The sequence below is a fragment of the Balaenoptera physalus genome, assembly GCF_965194825.1.
Source record: "Balaenoptera physalus genome assembly, chromosome: 20".
Classification (NCBI taxonomy): Eukaryota; Metazoa; Chordata; class Mammalia; order Artiodactyla; family Balaenopteridae; genus Balaenoptera; species Balaenoptera physalus.
The window spans coordinates 25027009-25043090 of NC_138901.1; the positions used below are offsets into that span (position 1 = coordinate 25027009).

The 16082-nt window shown below is 39.2% G+C and overlaps 1 protein-coding gene across 5 annotated transcripts in view; it reads left to right on the top strand.

The window, feature by feature from the left end:
- Window positions 1-16082, top strand: part of SPOP (speckle type BTB/POZ protein) — a 67067-nt gene that overhangs the window by 39578 nt on the left and 11407 nt on the right. For all 5 annotated transcript variants that reach the window (XM_082442328.1, XM_082442326.1, XM_082442325.1 and 2 more), the window contains 4 exons: window positions 7347-7489; window positions 8117-8238; window positions 10144-10295; window positions 10420-10547. In XM_082442328.1, coding sequence (XP_082298454.1) covers window positions 7412-7489; window positions 8117-8238; window positions 10144-10295; window positions 10420-10547 — 480 coding nt within the window. In that variant the 5' untranslated portion in view covers window positions 7347-7411. The remainder of the gene's footprint in view (window positions 1-7346; window positions 7490-8116; window positions 8239-10143; window positions 10296-10419; window positions 10548-16082) is intronic.

Genomic DNA, 16082 nt, shown 5'->3' on the forward strand with positions numbered 1-16082 from the left:
TGTATATATTTAATGTTAATTATCGTTTCTCTACATGTCAATTTTAAGGGAATCATAGATCAAATCTAAATAAATGCTAAGAATCTGCCTCATTTTTATCAGTATATTGGAATTTTACTGTATAGAATTTAACTTGAAATAACTGAGAGGTCCTCAGTTTCTGACAGCTGCTGTAATGGTTCTTTCAGGATCGACTTATCCTGGAAGATGTGCTAATATTACTGTTGTCTTGTGGGTTCAAGAACTTCCCATTTAGCCCTGCACACTTCTCTTTCTCCCAACTTTTCTTGGATTTTTTTTTTTAATAAAGAAAAATGTAGTTTTGGAATGTATTAAATTAGTTCTTCAAAATAGGAGATTAACTGATAGTTTTCTTTTTAAAATATTTTCTTGTTTTAAGAGTATGCTTGGATTCCTATAGCTGTTACTCATTCAGCAACTCCCAAACTTTAATCTTTTAACTAAAGCTCATTAAGGAAAAATATGATCCCAAAAGACAGTAGTCTAGTTAGTCAACAGCAATTTCATTGAACAAATATTTATTGAGTGCCTATTATGATACCATTTTAGGCACAGGGGGATGCTGTTCTCTCATTGTGCTTAACTGCTAGTGGGAGAGACCGTAGACAAGTGAAAATATAAAAACAAGGTAATTTCAGATAGTGGTATTAAAAAAGAAATTTAAATAGGGTAATGTGATGAAAGAGGCTAGAAGTGGGGACTGCTTCAGATCTGGTGGGTCAGGGATGACCTCTCTGAGGATATTACATTTGATAGGACACCTAAATGACAAGAAGGAGCCAGCTGTGAAAAGATCTGAGGGAAGAAAGAGCTCTCCAGGCTGAGGAAAGAGCCTGATGTGTTTACCAAGTAGAATTAAAGACCTAAGTGACTAAAGCATGGTGATTGAGAAGGGTAAGTGTTAGATGAGGTCAGGGAGGTGCACTGAAGCTTTGGCAGTCATGACAAAAGGTAGATTTTATTTGGATAGGAGTGGAAGTCACTGAAGAATTCCTGTCTTGTTTCTTATAAGGGTCTGACTTATAAGCCATCTCATAACCTAGAAGAATTAATTGTGAAGTCTGCTGATTCCTTTTAAAATAGTTTTATTCATTATTTGAAAAGGTAATATATTCACATGGTTCAAAACTCAGTAAATACAAATGGGAACAGTGGAAATTCTCCTTCTCACCCAAGTACCCAGTTTCCTTCCTTGGAAGTAACCAGTGTCCCTAGAGTCTTGTGTAGCTTTACAGACAGAGCTATTTTACACACACACACACACACACACACACACACACACACATACATACATACATACATACATACATAAATATTTCTGCCTCTTTAGATAGAAAGAGCTTCCCCATTCCTTTTTTAAATAGATATTATTATTACATTGTCTGTATCATAATTTATTTAAGCAATCCCCTATTGATGGACTTTCAAGTTATTTCCATGTTTTTGTGATTACAAATAGTGCCACATTGAAAAACCTTTTATATTTGTCATATTAAATATATTAGTAGGATAAATTTCTAGACATGGAATTGTTGGATCAAAGGGTACATACATTTCTTATTCATTCTGATATGCATTTCCCTTCATGAAGTTTATAACAGTTTATACTCTAATCAGAAATGTTCTCCTTATCCTGGGCAAGTGTTATCAAACATTTTAATCTTTGCCAATTCACTGGGTGAATTAATGTGTGGTTTAATTTGCATTTATCTATTATGAATGAGAGTTGAACTTGTTTTCACATATTTAGGAACCATTGATACTTACATGTCTGTAAACCATTGGCTGTTCTTTGCGCATTTTTCTGTTAGGCTATTGACTTTTTTCTTCTTGATCTTTAGATTCACTCAATTCTAACTCCCTCAGTTAAAGAATTTTTTAAAAATACAATGTTACATGTCAGTTATATCTCAATTTTAAAAAAGCAGTCATCTTTAACTTGTAAATTTTAGGAAACATGAACCTGACATGAGACATGAGAAACCCTAGTCTTTCCTTTGCTGATTGAAGTCTCTCTTGATTGCCCTTGGTTTCATTTTAAGAAGTGTCTCTAAATTAAAAAAAAAATAAAAGAAAAAAGTACATTTAGTATTTTGTTAGAGTAGATTGATCTGCAAAAAGTTTACCCATAACAAATATTCAGAAGTCATTCAAACCTTGCAGGAGAGGAAGTCAGTATGACCTGTAATAATCTGTCCTTGGGGTAATGAGAAAGAAGTTATTACCTCCTGGGCTGTATATGATTGAGGACACTGTAACAGAAGAAATACAAACATTCCTTTGAGGTCCCAAAAGTTTCTCAAAAATGAATATACCTAAGGCTTTCTGTAGTTTTTGGGGGGTTTTTTTGTTTTTTGTTTTGTCAAGTCTTTTTGGCATCTTCTGTTTTGGAAAATGCAAACGTCTCTCAAGTTTAAAATAGTTACAACATTGGGATTTTTCCTTACTTGGAAACTGTACCAGGCTTTAAACCAAGAGAAAAAATAGTTACAGGCTTTTAAAAGTCCCTAACAAACCATTCTTTGGCAAGAAACCATGTTCCCAGCCATCTAGCTTGTACATGTTTGCGTCTTATATTAAACAACATGAAATTGTCAGGATTTAATAGAGTGAACAGGAAAATAAATGGTGGTATGTAACAGATATGTTCAGCCTCTGAGTTGTCAGCATACTGGGAAGTTTGCAAAGCTTGGGAAAATAAATTTCTCATTAGAGAACTTGGACAGTCTTGTAACTTGTTTGAAGCCAGGAACAGTGTATTTTGGTGCTGCTAGTTGTCTCCTACAAAGGTTCTCAAACCATGACCCTCAAATAGACCTCCTCTTTTCTAAAATTGTTTTTCTGCTGGGCATCTGCAGCAGTTGGCATGAAGTGCTGAAGAGTTCACGTACAGCCAGGCTACTTTGCTTATGAACACTTTGCCCGTGGTGCCTGCTGTGAGTGAAATTAATTAGATTTGTGCTGTCCTAGTCGATTTCCCTCCCAGCAGGTTTTGTGGTTAGACCTCCTCAGAGTCTGAAGCCGATTCTCCAGTTCTACTGACTGCTGGGTTGGACACTTTTAAAAGTTGGAAGAAAGGTTGGTGATATTTTAAAAGAAACCAAAGACTTGTCTACAGAATAAATGAGAAGCAAAAAAGATAGGTAAAAATGGCCAAGACCAAAGTTGTATTTTTTTCCTGGTTGTGATAATGGACCATGGTTCAGTAGCAACAGTTAAGCCATTAAAATAAACTGGTTTTTAAACTTGTCTTTTTCTTAGGCTTCGAGAATTCTTTTTTTTTTTTTTAAAGATTAATTTTTTTTTTAATACTTTATTTATTTATTTATTTATGGCTGTGTTGGGTCTCTTAGTTTTCGTGTGAGGGCTTTTTCTAGTTGCGGCAAGTGGGGGCCACTCTTCATCGCGGTGCGCGGGCCTTTCACTATCGCGGCCCCTCCCGTTGGCGGAGCACAGGCTCCAGACGCGCAGGCTCAGCAATTGTGGCTCACGGGCCTAGTTGCTCCGCGGCATGTGGGATCTTCCCAGACCAGGGCTCGAACCCGTGTCCCCTGCATTAGCAGGCAGATTCTCAACCACTGCGCCACCAGGGAAGCCCAGAGAATTCTTAACTTGTTAATTGTTAGATAAATTTGAAGTATTTTTTTAAACTTCAAAAATAAACTCAAATTAGTATTTTATGATCTATCAATATAGAGCGGAGCCTGCACCTCACACCTACAGAGCCAAGTTTTATGCTCTTAACTAACATGTAAAATTCACATCTTCATTCCAACCTGCTCAAAAGATAGTTTTAATTGGGAATTTTGAAAATTCATTCTGGCTCCTACTGGCAGTAGTGGTAACTGGGATTTGTAAAACCTCCTGAGGTGCATTTACTCACTACTAGACAAACAGTTCTGTGAGAAGGTGTTTTCCATCAAATGCAAGTCTACCTTGATCACAGGTCTCTTTTCTTGATATTATCATGAATCCTGAATTGCACAAACCAGGGAGGCCCAAATTCCATTGCAGTGCTTAGTTTAAGTGAAATAGCACATCATGTATATAAGACTTAACTTCATGTGTGATTACATGGGATGTTTTAATTATAAACGCATGTAGGATTGTGTTAAAACCAATGGGGACTCTGGTAATACTGGTGGTATTATTCTGTGAGGGTGCAACTATATCTTATTACTCCTGTTCCATGCTTATTACTTAAGTGGCCAGTGAATGTGTGTGAGTTGAGTGATTTTTTTTTGTTATTCATTTATACCTCTTTCTATGAAGGATTTGAGGCAGTTTCCAGAAATACTTAACATATCAAACGGTAAAATAAATCAGTTCAGGGAATTATAGCAAAGTGTATAACAATGTTAAGAAAATAATAAAGCCATTCGGACTTCCCTGGTGGTGCAGTGGTTAAGAATCTGCCTGCCAATGTAGGGGACATGGGTTCAAGCCCTGGTCCGGGAAGATCCCACATGCCTCAGAGCAACTGAGCCCATGTGCCACAACTACTGAGCCTGCGCTCTAGAGCCCGCAAGCCACAGCTGCTGAAGCCCGCGCGCCTAGAGCTCGTGCTCTGCAATAAGAGAAGCCACCGCAGTGAGAAGCCCGCGTGCAGCAGCGAAGAGTAGCCCCCGCTTGCCACAAGTAGAGAAAGCCTGCACGCAGCAACAAAGACCCAATGCAGCCAAAAAATAATAATAATAAAATAAAATAATAATAAAGCTATATATAGTAGAGGGATCATATGAGCCTATATACAGTATAGCATATAGAATGAGCATATGAGTCTGTAGTTTCAAGAGATGGGTCAGATTTGTCTCAGGGCTTCCTAGTAGCCAAGCAAAGAGAGCAGCATTATTAGATATAGATTCATATTGTCTGTCCATAGCTGAAAACAGACCAGGTGTTCAGGAAAGAAATTTCTCCCTTGTATATTGTAAACCAGACAATGTATGATATGATGGAGTAAGTACATCCTTACACTATTCCCACAATTAATAAAATTTATTTTATTTAAGTTTTTTTTTTGATGTGGACCATTTTTAAAGTCTTTATTGAATTTGTTACAGTATTGTTTCTGTTTTGTTTTGATTTTTTGGCCGGGAGGCATGTGGTTGGTATCTTAGCTCCCTGACCAGGGATCAAACCCACACCCCCTGCATTGGAAGGTGAAGTCTTAACCACTGGACCACCAGGGAAGTCCCAATAAAATATATTTTAAAGATAAAGCAGAACAGTACAAAGGGTAGTATATACTAAAATAGCTATCATCCCAAACTAAAAGACATTTGTCATATTTGCCTCAGGTCATCCTAATTTTTTTTTTTTTTTTTTTTTTTAATTTTATTTATTTATGGCTGTGTTGGGTCTTCGTTTCTGTGCCAGGGCTTTCTCCAGCTGTGGCAAGCAGGGGCCACTCTTCATCGCGGTGCGCGGGCCTCTCACTATCGCGGCCTCTCTCGTTGCGGAGCACAGGCTCCAGACGCGCAGGCTCAGTAATTGCGGCTCACGGGCTTAGTTGCTCCGCGGCATGTGGGATCTTCCCAGACCAGGGCTCGAACCCGTGTCCCCTGCATTGGCAGGCAGATTCTCAACCACTGCGCCACCAGGGAAGCCCCATCCTAATTTTTAAAAACACATGAGAGATCAACTTGAAATGTCTTACATTCTTTTCCCAGCTTCATTCTTCGTCCTTGCTCTTCCATCATGAATCTGATACATAGCTTGTCAATGATTTTTTTCAATTCTACTGTATGCATATATCTGTAAATAATATATAAATCTTAAATTTGCATAAATAGTGTACTGCACATGACATTCCAAAACTTGCTTTTTTTCATTAGTGTCGTGTTAGATCTCACTCATCTCCATGGTGCTGTAGATGTAGTTCATTACTTTTAAATCCTGAAGTAGTTTTTCATAGTATGGAAATAACCCAATTTAGTTATCTGTTTCCCTCCTAATGGATTTTTAGTTTGTTTGTCTGTAACTGCCGCATTGAACGACCTTGTCCATGTCTTCTTGTGCCCGTGTGCAGTTTTTCTAGGACAGTGGTTCTCAAAATGTTCCAGGGCGTATCAGGGTCACCTGGGAACTTGATAGAAATGGAAATTCTTGGGCCATTCCAAACCTCTGAATCAAAAACTCTGGGGGGCAGGGCCCAGCAATCTGTTTAGCAAGTGATCCTGATGCACCTAAAGTTTGAGAACCACTACTTTAGCACATATATAGTTAAAAGTAGAATTACTAAGTCTTACGTGTAAGTAGGTTAAACATTACTAGATGTGGCAAATTCCTACCCCAAATATACTTAATAATTTACAGTCTCACCAGCAGTGTATGAGGGTTCCTATGGCTCCATACTATGGAACAGAGGAACAGAGAAAGCAAGAAGAATCTGGAAAATCAGATACTGGTGAAGTGTAAGTGGAGAGAGATACCTAATGCTACAGAGAAAGGAAAACATCTAAGAAAGGGATAAATGTTGCCCTTCCAGAGAGCAGCTAGCAATGGGTTGATAGATAGAAGACTATTCTTTTTTTTTAAATTTATTTTTGGCTGTGTTGGGTCTTCGTTGCTGCACGTGGGCTTTCTCTAGTTGTGGCGAGCGGGGGCTACTCTGCGTTGCTGCACGCGGGCTTCTCACTGCGGTGGCTTCTCTTGTTGCTCTCTTGGGCTCTAGGTGCGCGGGCTTCAGTAGTTGTGGCTTGCGGGCTCTAGAGTGCAGGCTCAGTAGTTGTGGTGCACGGGCTTAGTTGCTCTGAGGCATGTGGGATCTTCCCGGACCAGGGCTTGAACCCGTGTCCCCTGCATTGGCAGGCGGATTCTTAACCACTGCGCCACCAGGGAAGCCCAGAAGACTATTTATTCTTAATAATAAGTTTGCACTGAAGTGTAGGAGAAGATGAGACAGTATTTGGAAAGGTAACAAGGTAATTTTCCTTTAGGAGTAAAGTATTTGTACCCTCAAGGGAAGGAGCCCACATACAGTGGTAAAGCTGTATGTGGTGATCACCATGCTGTCTCCTCTTTAGGTAGCCTTTTCATGGATGTACTTTAAGTACCCTTTGAGTAAATTCATTTGGTAAGATAATATTAAATAGTATTGTGCAGAAGATTAAAATAGGGTGATATCATTGTGATGAGGAGACTGTTTTAGGTTAGGTGATCTTCTCTGAGGTTAACATTGAATGCTAAGAAGCCATTTGAATGATAAGGGTAGAGCATTCCAGGCAGGAGACAGAGTTTCCAGTCTCTGGAAGGTCAAATGGAAATAGTAGGATAGTATACCATTAATCTAATAAAATTCTCTTGCTTCTTGCATCAACCAGGGTGAAGAGGAACAGAAGTCTTTGTCCCCTGACTTTGGAAATCTTGTTTAACCTTCAAACTGGCGATGTCAAGGGTTCCAAGTCCTCCACCTCCGGCAGAAATGTCGAGTGGCCCAGTAGCTGAGAGCTGGTGTTACACACAGGTAGGTGCTTCTTGGGAGGATTTTGGGGGACGAAAGGAATCAGATTTCTTTTCTACGTTGGCTTTCCTGCTTTCTGTGGGTCAAACCTGCCAAATAGTTAGATAAAGTACTTGTCAGCTTTCCATGCCTTGGTTTTCCATGAGGAATCTGAATGCCCTAGGCATTCATGGGAGGTTGAAAGAGGGGAATCTTTGAAACTGGATCTGCTGCCTACATCCACCTTGATGGAAGTGTATTCCTCTGTTGGGCAACTTAGGGGGAAACCAGGTTTGAGATTGCAACCCCAGGCAGTGGTATCAACATCTAAATCATCAAACAGCTGCTCTGAGCAGAGGTTCATTTTCGGTGTGGCTTAATCACCTGCTTTCCCAACCTTGTCCATGTTTTTCTCACTTTCCATCCAGTGTTTCTTAGAAGCTGAGAAAAGTTATGAAAGCAGTTGGTCACTGTGAGATTTCTTAAAAAGTAGATGAGAGACAGAAAAGACTGAGCCTCCATGCTGGCCAAACAGTGCTGTCTTCCCATGGGATTACGCAGAGGGAGGGAGAGGGAAAATGATCTGATCTCCAGCCTGTTTTTCAGGTTACCCACTTCCTATTTAATTGCTTCCTGGTTTTCTATCAACAGATCAAAGTAGTGAAATTCTCCTACATGTGGACCATCAATAACTTTAGCTTTTGCCGGGAGGAAATGGGTGAAGTCATTAAAAGTTCAACCTTTTCATCAGGAGCCAATGATAAGCTGAAATGGTGAGGAGGAATACATTTAGCTATAAAAATTTTTCTATAAGTTGCCTGTTTTGCTTGGCTTCACGGGAGACTGACTAGAGTGGAATATCCTTGATGGCAGGGACTTTGTTTTGTTCTTAATGTATTCCCTGGTGTCTGATACATAACAGATGCTCACTGTATAATTTGTTGAATTAATTCAATGAGTATATCAGGGGATCAGCAAACTCAAATGGCTGTAGGGTAATGTAAATGAGTAAAGAGAGCCAGTGTTGTAAATAATATCCATACATGGTATGAGTGTTGACCACTTGGCAAACTAGTGAATGTCCTTGTAAAAGAAGTGGTGGCTGCTCAGCTCCAGCTCACTAGAGGCATGTGTGGATGAGGGCTGACCATTGCCAGAGTTTCTGATTTTTCAAGAAAAGCACGAGATCTAGATTTTAATGTAATATCTCTTGACTTTTAGATTGCCTGTTTTTAAGCAATAAAGGAGATTTATTTACTTATGTACCTGGAATGCCCATGGTGTAGGATGTCTTTGAAGGTAGTTTGATCCAGCAGACAGCCCAATGGTTAGATTAAGGACCCCATCGCTCTCTGCCCTGCCCTGCTCTCCACACTGTTTGACATCTCAAGCTTAGCTTCCCTTGTGGTTGAAGGGTGACTGGCAGTAGCAATGGGCATCACCCGCTACCATACAACCAATTCTTTGACCTTCCTCTGAACTGTGTGGCCAAGAATGCACTGATTGGTGTAGATCTAGGTTCCCTCAGTTGATCCCTGTGGCAAGGGGAATAGGATCTGGGAGTGGGGGTCAGTCCTGTCCAAGCCATGTGTTTTCTCGAGGAGGAGCAGGCAGTTACGGATACATCCATGTGCTCTCTACAAAGACCAGAACACATATCTGTGAACCACCATTTTTGACCTCTGATACCCCACTGAAAAGTTTTAACAACTCTCCTTTCGTTTAGTACTTTTTGGCCATGTACATAAGCAGTGTACTGCTAGGTGCTGAGAGAAGGCTTATTCTTAGGCATTGTATTTAAATCCGCATCTTTAGCACAATTGTGTAGTGATGTATGTGGCATATGCACTTCCTGGAGAAGCACTGAATTGGGCCACCTGTTTGAGAGAGGTGCCATAACACTGGCAAGGCCTAAGGATACATATGGCCTGTGTATTGTATGTGGTAGAAGCGGTGTTTGAACCACATGCAGTTCAGCTAATGACATTTACAACTTAACTGAGTTGAACCTATTCTGTCTGAATTTTGTTTTGATCCATTGGTAACATATTGGCATCTCTAACTCTATTTAGAAGTCTGGCTTGGAACTCTACCCTGTGTAATGGGAGTTTACTTTTGTCTGTGCTTCCTCCATACTGCCTCCTTTATTTTAATCTTAGAATATCATTGCCAGATTGATAAAATATCTATAAAAGATTATTTACTACTCACATATTTCTCTAGAATTCTTTTTCTCTCCCAAGGTGATATTGAAAGGCTCACTGACTTTTTTTTTCCTGGTTTCACTGCAGTCCCAACAAAATAAGGGGCTGCTTTTCCTAAGATTGAGGATTAGAATAGATTGAGTCTAGGCTGAATTTTAAAATATTTTAGGGGGAAAAAGACTGATTTGGGAGATTATGAGGAAAGAGGAAGAGATGCAGGGGATGTGTTGTCAGATTCTAGGATGCCCCTTTATTGTTTACTTTTTAAAAGGTGCCTGAGGTTGCTCTAGAAAAGTGATTTCCAAGTAGTCATTTACTGAATCAGAATCTCCTGCTATGGGGCCTGGGGTTTTTTTTGTCTGTTTTGTTTTTTTAACATCTCCCTCTTGATTCGGATGTTCTAGTTCCCTCCTGTCCTTTCATGAGCCTACAAACATGGATGCTTTCGACATTTTTTTTTTCTGTTTTGGGTAGGTGTTTGCGGGTAAACCCAAAAGGGCTAGATGAAGAGAGCAAAGATTACCTGTCACTTTACCTGTTACTGGTCAGCTGTCCAAAGAGTGAAGTTCGAGCAAAATTCAAATTCTCCATCCTGAATGCCAAGGGAGAAGAAACCAAAGCTATGGGTAAATGTTATCTTTGTTCGACTCTTTGTTTTCACATCTGGCAACTTTATATATTGACAAATTGTGGATTTGATACAGTTTTTTGAGTAATCCTAAATATAACTTTTTTTTTTTTTCACTCCAGAGAGTCAACGGGCATATAGGTTTGTGCAAGGCAAAGACTGGGGATTCAAAAAATTCATCCGTAGAGATTTTCTCTTGGATGAGGCCAATGGGCTTCTCCCTGATGACAAGCTTACCCTCTTCTGTGAGGTGAGTCCTTTTACCCTGCTGTGAGAGTAGCAATTCCCAGACCTGATGGGTATCAGTAGACGTAATTGTATTGTATCAAGGATGGTGAGTGAGAAAAATCCCCAAGTGGAGTGGTGCTGCACAAATGTGATTTATGTGACTGACTGAAAAGCTGTGCCGTGATTTCAAGGTTGTTGGGCATCTCAGCTTTCCACTTGTTACTGTTCTTAAAAACAAAGGTTGTGCACTATCTTGGTATGTGTGATTTTTTAGCTGCTTGGGTCAGAATTCTGGCTTTTTCCCTGTGGATTTTTTCAGAAAGCATTTGGAAGGACTGTTAACTTTAAGCTGAGGAGAATGACCAGCAACTAGATATGTAAATATATTTGTTCCTTGAGCTTTCTGGCTCCTCCTTGAGTATGAAGTCCACGTGTGTTTGATAGAGCACTTTCCTTTTCTGCTTTTCGAACTAGATGACTCTTATCAGTTGTTGAGTGTCTCCAGTTTGTCTTGCTGGTAATTGTGAAATAGGAAGGTGAGAACCATTTTTTCTAGAGTGAAGGTTATATAAAGCTCTCTAACTCATAGTTAGCTAAGAGAGTTACCTGTAGTCAGTTGGGAGAGTCCTTCTCTCCCCAACGACCTAAAGAGCCTTTTTCAGGTTTATAGGAGAAGGCTTGAAGTAAAATTCCCAAACTGAGCGTGAGTTGAAAAATGGTTTCTTTAATGAGTATATACTAATTGGTCATTTCATGCTGTTATCAATACATTTATAGATACTCATAAGCTCACAGTGTAAGAAATGAATAAAACCTCCAGTCAGCTGGGATGTTGGCATTCCCTGTACATCGTATGGTCAAGGAGCTGCTTCCTGAGCAACATCAGTTTATGAAAAGGACCACTGTGCTTTCATGGGGAAGGTGCAGGCAAGTTCCCCAGCTAGCAGTGCGCTCTGTCAAATAATAGGCTCACAGCATATCACCGCCTGCATGGTAGGAAAGGTGTCCCTTAGGAATCTTGCCCCTTTGTAGACGAGGCCTGGCCAGTAGTAGCCAGCTTCTTTTCCAAGTCACAGCTCATTGAATATTTCCATGGAATAGTTGCTGGTGATTAGGAAATTTGGGAGCTATAGTTTATTAAAATATCACACTGAATACATAAAATATAGTTTGCATAATAGCTGCCTTTTCTCCTTTTTAATTGCTAAGTAAAAGAAGGAAATACTAGAGTGATGGCGTCTGTAAAAATACATAAAATTTTGCAGTTGTTTTTTGTCTGATGGACTTGGAATTTGAATTCTACATAAATCCAAGTAGTTATAGATCATACTCAGTTGCCCAAGTGGAGAAATGAGAACAATTAGGTGGTTTTATGTGATGTTGGATGTTATATAAACAAACCATCAATTTAATACTCACCCACCTTAGAGATCCTATATTTCAGAAAAAAATTAAAATAGTGGAAAATTCTAATTTCTGTTGGAAACGAAAGCCAATTTTTGAAGTGCTCTCTGAAGGAAGAGAAATCGCCTCTAAATAACGCATCTGGTGCTTTAGGCAACACCGAAACCTTTATTGTAGCATTTTCAAGTCCACAGTGGGTCCAGCCTTTTCTTACATGCTTCCCCTCTATACCATCACCAGATCCATTCCATCTGCTCCAGCCCTTGTATTGACATTCTTGATTTGGAAACCAGTTGGCCTGCCCTCACTTGGCAATCTCTCATCCTGTAGTTAAGTCCGAGGTGCACTCTCTCTTTGCTTCCCCATATGAAATTCTCTTAGGAGAAATCCTGTGGTTAAGTTTAGAAATGCCTTACTGACTTAGAAGGGAAGTGAGATGACACTTTGGAAATGAGGAGATGTTGAACAGGGAAACGTCTGTTGGATTCTGCTGATGCCATCGGTTTCTTACCATCAGACCAGGTGTGCCATCTGTTCCTCTCACACTTCTCTGTTGGCCACAGGTGCTGAGTGTTGCTTCTTGTTCTTGGGCTCGTGCCTAGTGAGACTCGTTTCTGTTCCAAGGCTCTCTGTGGACTTAGTAGCATTCAGCATTGCAAGACAGTTGCGTGGGGGGTGTGTTTTGAATGTGTGGGTTTTAAAAATGTCTGCAACTCATCTAAGTTCTTAGTGCATTTCAGAGCTGGATCAGCCTTTGGTGCAAATTCTATCCCTTTGACCTTTGCTACCTCTATCAATAGAATATTTATAAACAAATTTATTTTGTTCATATTTATATTTTATTTATTATTGGTTTAGTTAGTATTTTCTTATAATTTAGAGGCCTTTATGAAGTTGATGTCCACATACAAATTTAGGTTATGAGTACTCCACTGTTCCATTCCTTACTCAGTGTTTGGCCCAGGCACTTCTGTCCTGTCCTGATGTAAGTAATAAGTACAGTTGTTTTGTGGATATTTTTGGTCTGTTCCCAGAGGCCACAAGAGGGAATCCGAAGGTGAAAGACTGAGAATCACGCATTTGTGTGTTTGGGCTGTATTTCAGTGGTAAAACTATTAATGAAACTCTGAAAAATGCCGACTGGGTAGTCTTGTTTGTAATGTGCCACACTGGGTTCACTTTTGATTCTCAGTGATCTTTCTGTCTGACTGTTAGGAAGTACGGCAATTCTTCCAAGTTGATATTGCTTAGTTAACGCATTCCCTTAATTGTCTCTTATCACAATCCTTTGAGCTAGGTTAGTTCTTTTCTCTTCATTTCATGTTACTGGGGAGAGGAGCAGTGCCTAAGGAGGTCAGGTAATTTTTCCTAACATTGTGCAGCAAATTAGTGTCAGAGCTATGTCAGCTCTCCATTTTCCATCTCTAGTCTGCTGTGCTACACTAAGTGAAACTGAATGCCATTTACCCAAGGAAACGTGGGCTCTACCAAGTTTTTTTTTGGTAATGAAAGAGAGAATCATGAAAGCTTTATACTTTTAATTTTCTCTGTAATAATTTGGACAACAGAAAATCTACTTGAAATGTTTCAGCTTCTATTGATCTTCTTTCCATTTATTTATATTGAAAACAAGTAGCTGTTAGCAGTAAATATACATGTATTCCACCGTCAGTGTATATGCCTCTGACAGGTAGAAGATTCCAGTGCCTCTTTGTAATGTTGCAATTAAAGTTGAAATATTAAATACCATATGAAATATGAAATACCAAATATGAAATATCTCGAAACTAGTTAACTCTTAAAACATCTTTCCTTGTCAAACATAGAATATCCGTTCAAAGCCTGGGAATATGTATTTTTGCCAAATTTTAAATATGTGGGTCTATTAATTTTTCTTTTTATCATTTTTTAAATGAATTATTTGGATATATTAGTTGAACTTATGAAAATGCTAATAATATTTGATCTTGACCTACAAAAATGGTGATTAAATATGTATTATCATTATAGGTTATAAACATGATAATGTAGTAAACTTACCACCCAACCCAGCAACATCACCAATAACTTAGAACTGACCTATATATGCTTCTCCCCTGTCCCTTAGACCTGTTGTCTCTCTACTCAGATGATGATAATAAATAGCGCTTTTGAATTGTTTATCATTCCCTTGTTTATTATTTGCATGCCTGAACAATCTATTGTTTAGGTTCGCTTGTTTTTGAGCTTTATGAAAATAGTGTCAGGATGTATGTAGTCATCTAGGACTTGCTGTTTTCATATTATGTTTCTAAAATTTATTTATATTGTGAATATAACCATAATTCTTGATTTTTAGTGCTGTACAGTAGTTTGTTGTGTATTCACATGACAGTTGATTGGTTTGTTTATTCATTTTCTTGCTGATGGACATTTATTTATTTATTTTTAATATTTATTTATTTGGCTGCTTTGGGTCTTAGTTGCGGTGCGCAGGCTTCTCTAGTTGTGGCACGCGGGCTCAGTAGTTGCAGCACATGGGCTCTCTAGTTGTAGCACGTGGGCTCCAGAGCATGCAGGATCAGTAGTTGCGGTGCGCGGGCTTAGTTGCCCCGTGGCATGCGGGATCTTAGCTGCCTGACCAGGGATCGAACCCACGTCCCTTGCATTGGAAGGCGGATTCTTAACCACTGGACCACCGGGGAAGTCCCCTGATGGACATTTAGATTGTTGTTAGTCTTTTGATTAGAAATAGTGCTGCTGCTATAAACAATCTATATGCTGTCTGTTTATTTTTTCTTGATTGTTTTAATTATACAGAAATTAAAAATATATTTCCAGTGGTTTTACCTTGACATTCTATGTTTAGACAAAGTATACAAGAAATGGAACAATCTTTTATGAAGTTTTATGTCTTTTATGAAATTTTCTTTTTTAAGAAAAGGAATTGACTTTAAAAGTGAGGCCCTTTTACAACTTGAAATTTAGAGGGTTATAGAGCCTTCCTGAGGCATTTTCATGCAGTCATTTCTAAGACATAAATGTCACAGTCACGTCATCTTCACAGCTGCAATTCTGAATGAGTCTCCGTAGTCAACTTTATAGGCATTAAAAAAAAATCTTTAGTTTTTCTCAAAATGGTATCATTTTAGCATCATCATTTGCAGAGGAAAACAATCCCTTTCTAAGTTAAAAGTTTGGGCTCTGAAGACTCATTTGTGTATGCCATTTAAAATTTATTTTTAATTAAGCGTATTTAATGTTGGTAAGAGGTGCCAGACATTCCGAGCTCTGGAGACTCCAGGCATCCATATATCTGCAGAACAAGTCTGGCTCAGACAGTACAGGTACTTTCTCCTTCCTGCTGTGTTCCTGTCTGTGTCTGAAGAGAGGAATTGCCCCAGTGAGAGGAGTCACAGTCTTTGGGCCGCACTCATTACCAAGAGCACATGTAACCAGCACAGAGTCCACTGGTAACCATAGTTTGAAAATCAGCTTGGCTCTTGCCAGTTCATTTTACCCAGTCTAGTAAATTGCCATCAAGTGTTAATGACTTTGGGCTCCTGTCAGCCTGGTTTAATTCAAGCTTAGGAACCCAGTGCCAAAAGCATTCTCCATTCCCTTCATTGGCCATCCCAAGAGATTCCTGCCTTTCCCTATGAGGAAGTTGGATTTAATTGGTCTTTTCCTTGGTGTTTTGTTTGTTTGTTTTTAAATCAGCAATATTTTGAAACTAAAACTGGAAGTAGGCTACTTCTACTTTTGGTGTTAATATTATATCAAAGAAGTAAGGGTGTTAATATGAGAAAGTTGCTGAACCAAATTAGAGATCTTACATGGGACGATCTCTGTGGGGTGATTTGTGTTGGGTCCTGGGCTATTAAAATAATGTTATACTCTGGCTCTGATAAATGTGCTACTAATGCTAAGCACATTCATAGTTCATTAGCTTGGTTGCTTCATTGCTCAAGACCGTAACAGCTAGTTTTAAACAAATGAATAAACTTCTTGACCTGATAGTAAATATCTCACTCCTACACAGAAGGGACTACAGGTCATTTGGATGGGGCATTAACTTTGCCTCTGGGTTTATGACTGCATTTAAGGAAGGGATGACTTGCATCTTGAAGGTTAAAAGAAATTTGGGTCATTTAGGATGTTCCTCAGCAGTCTT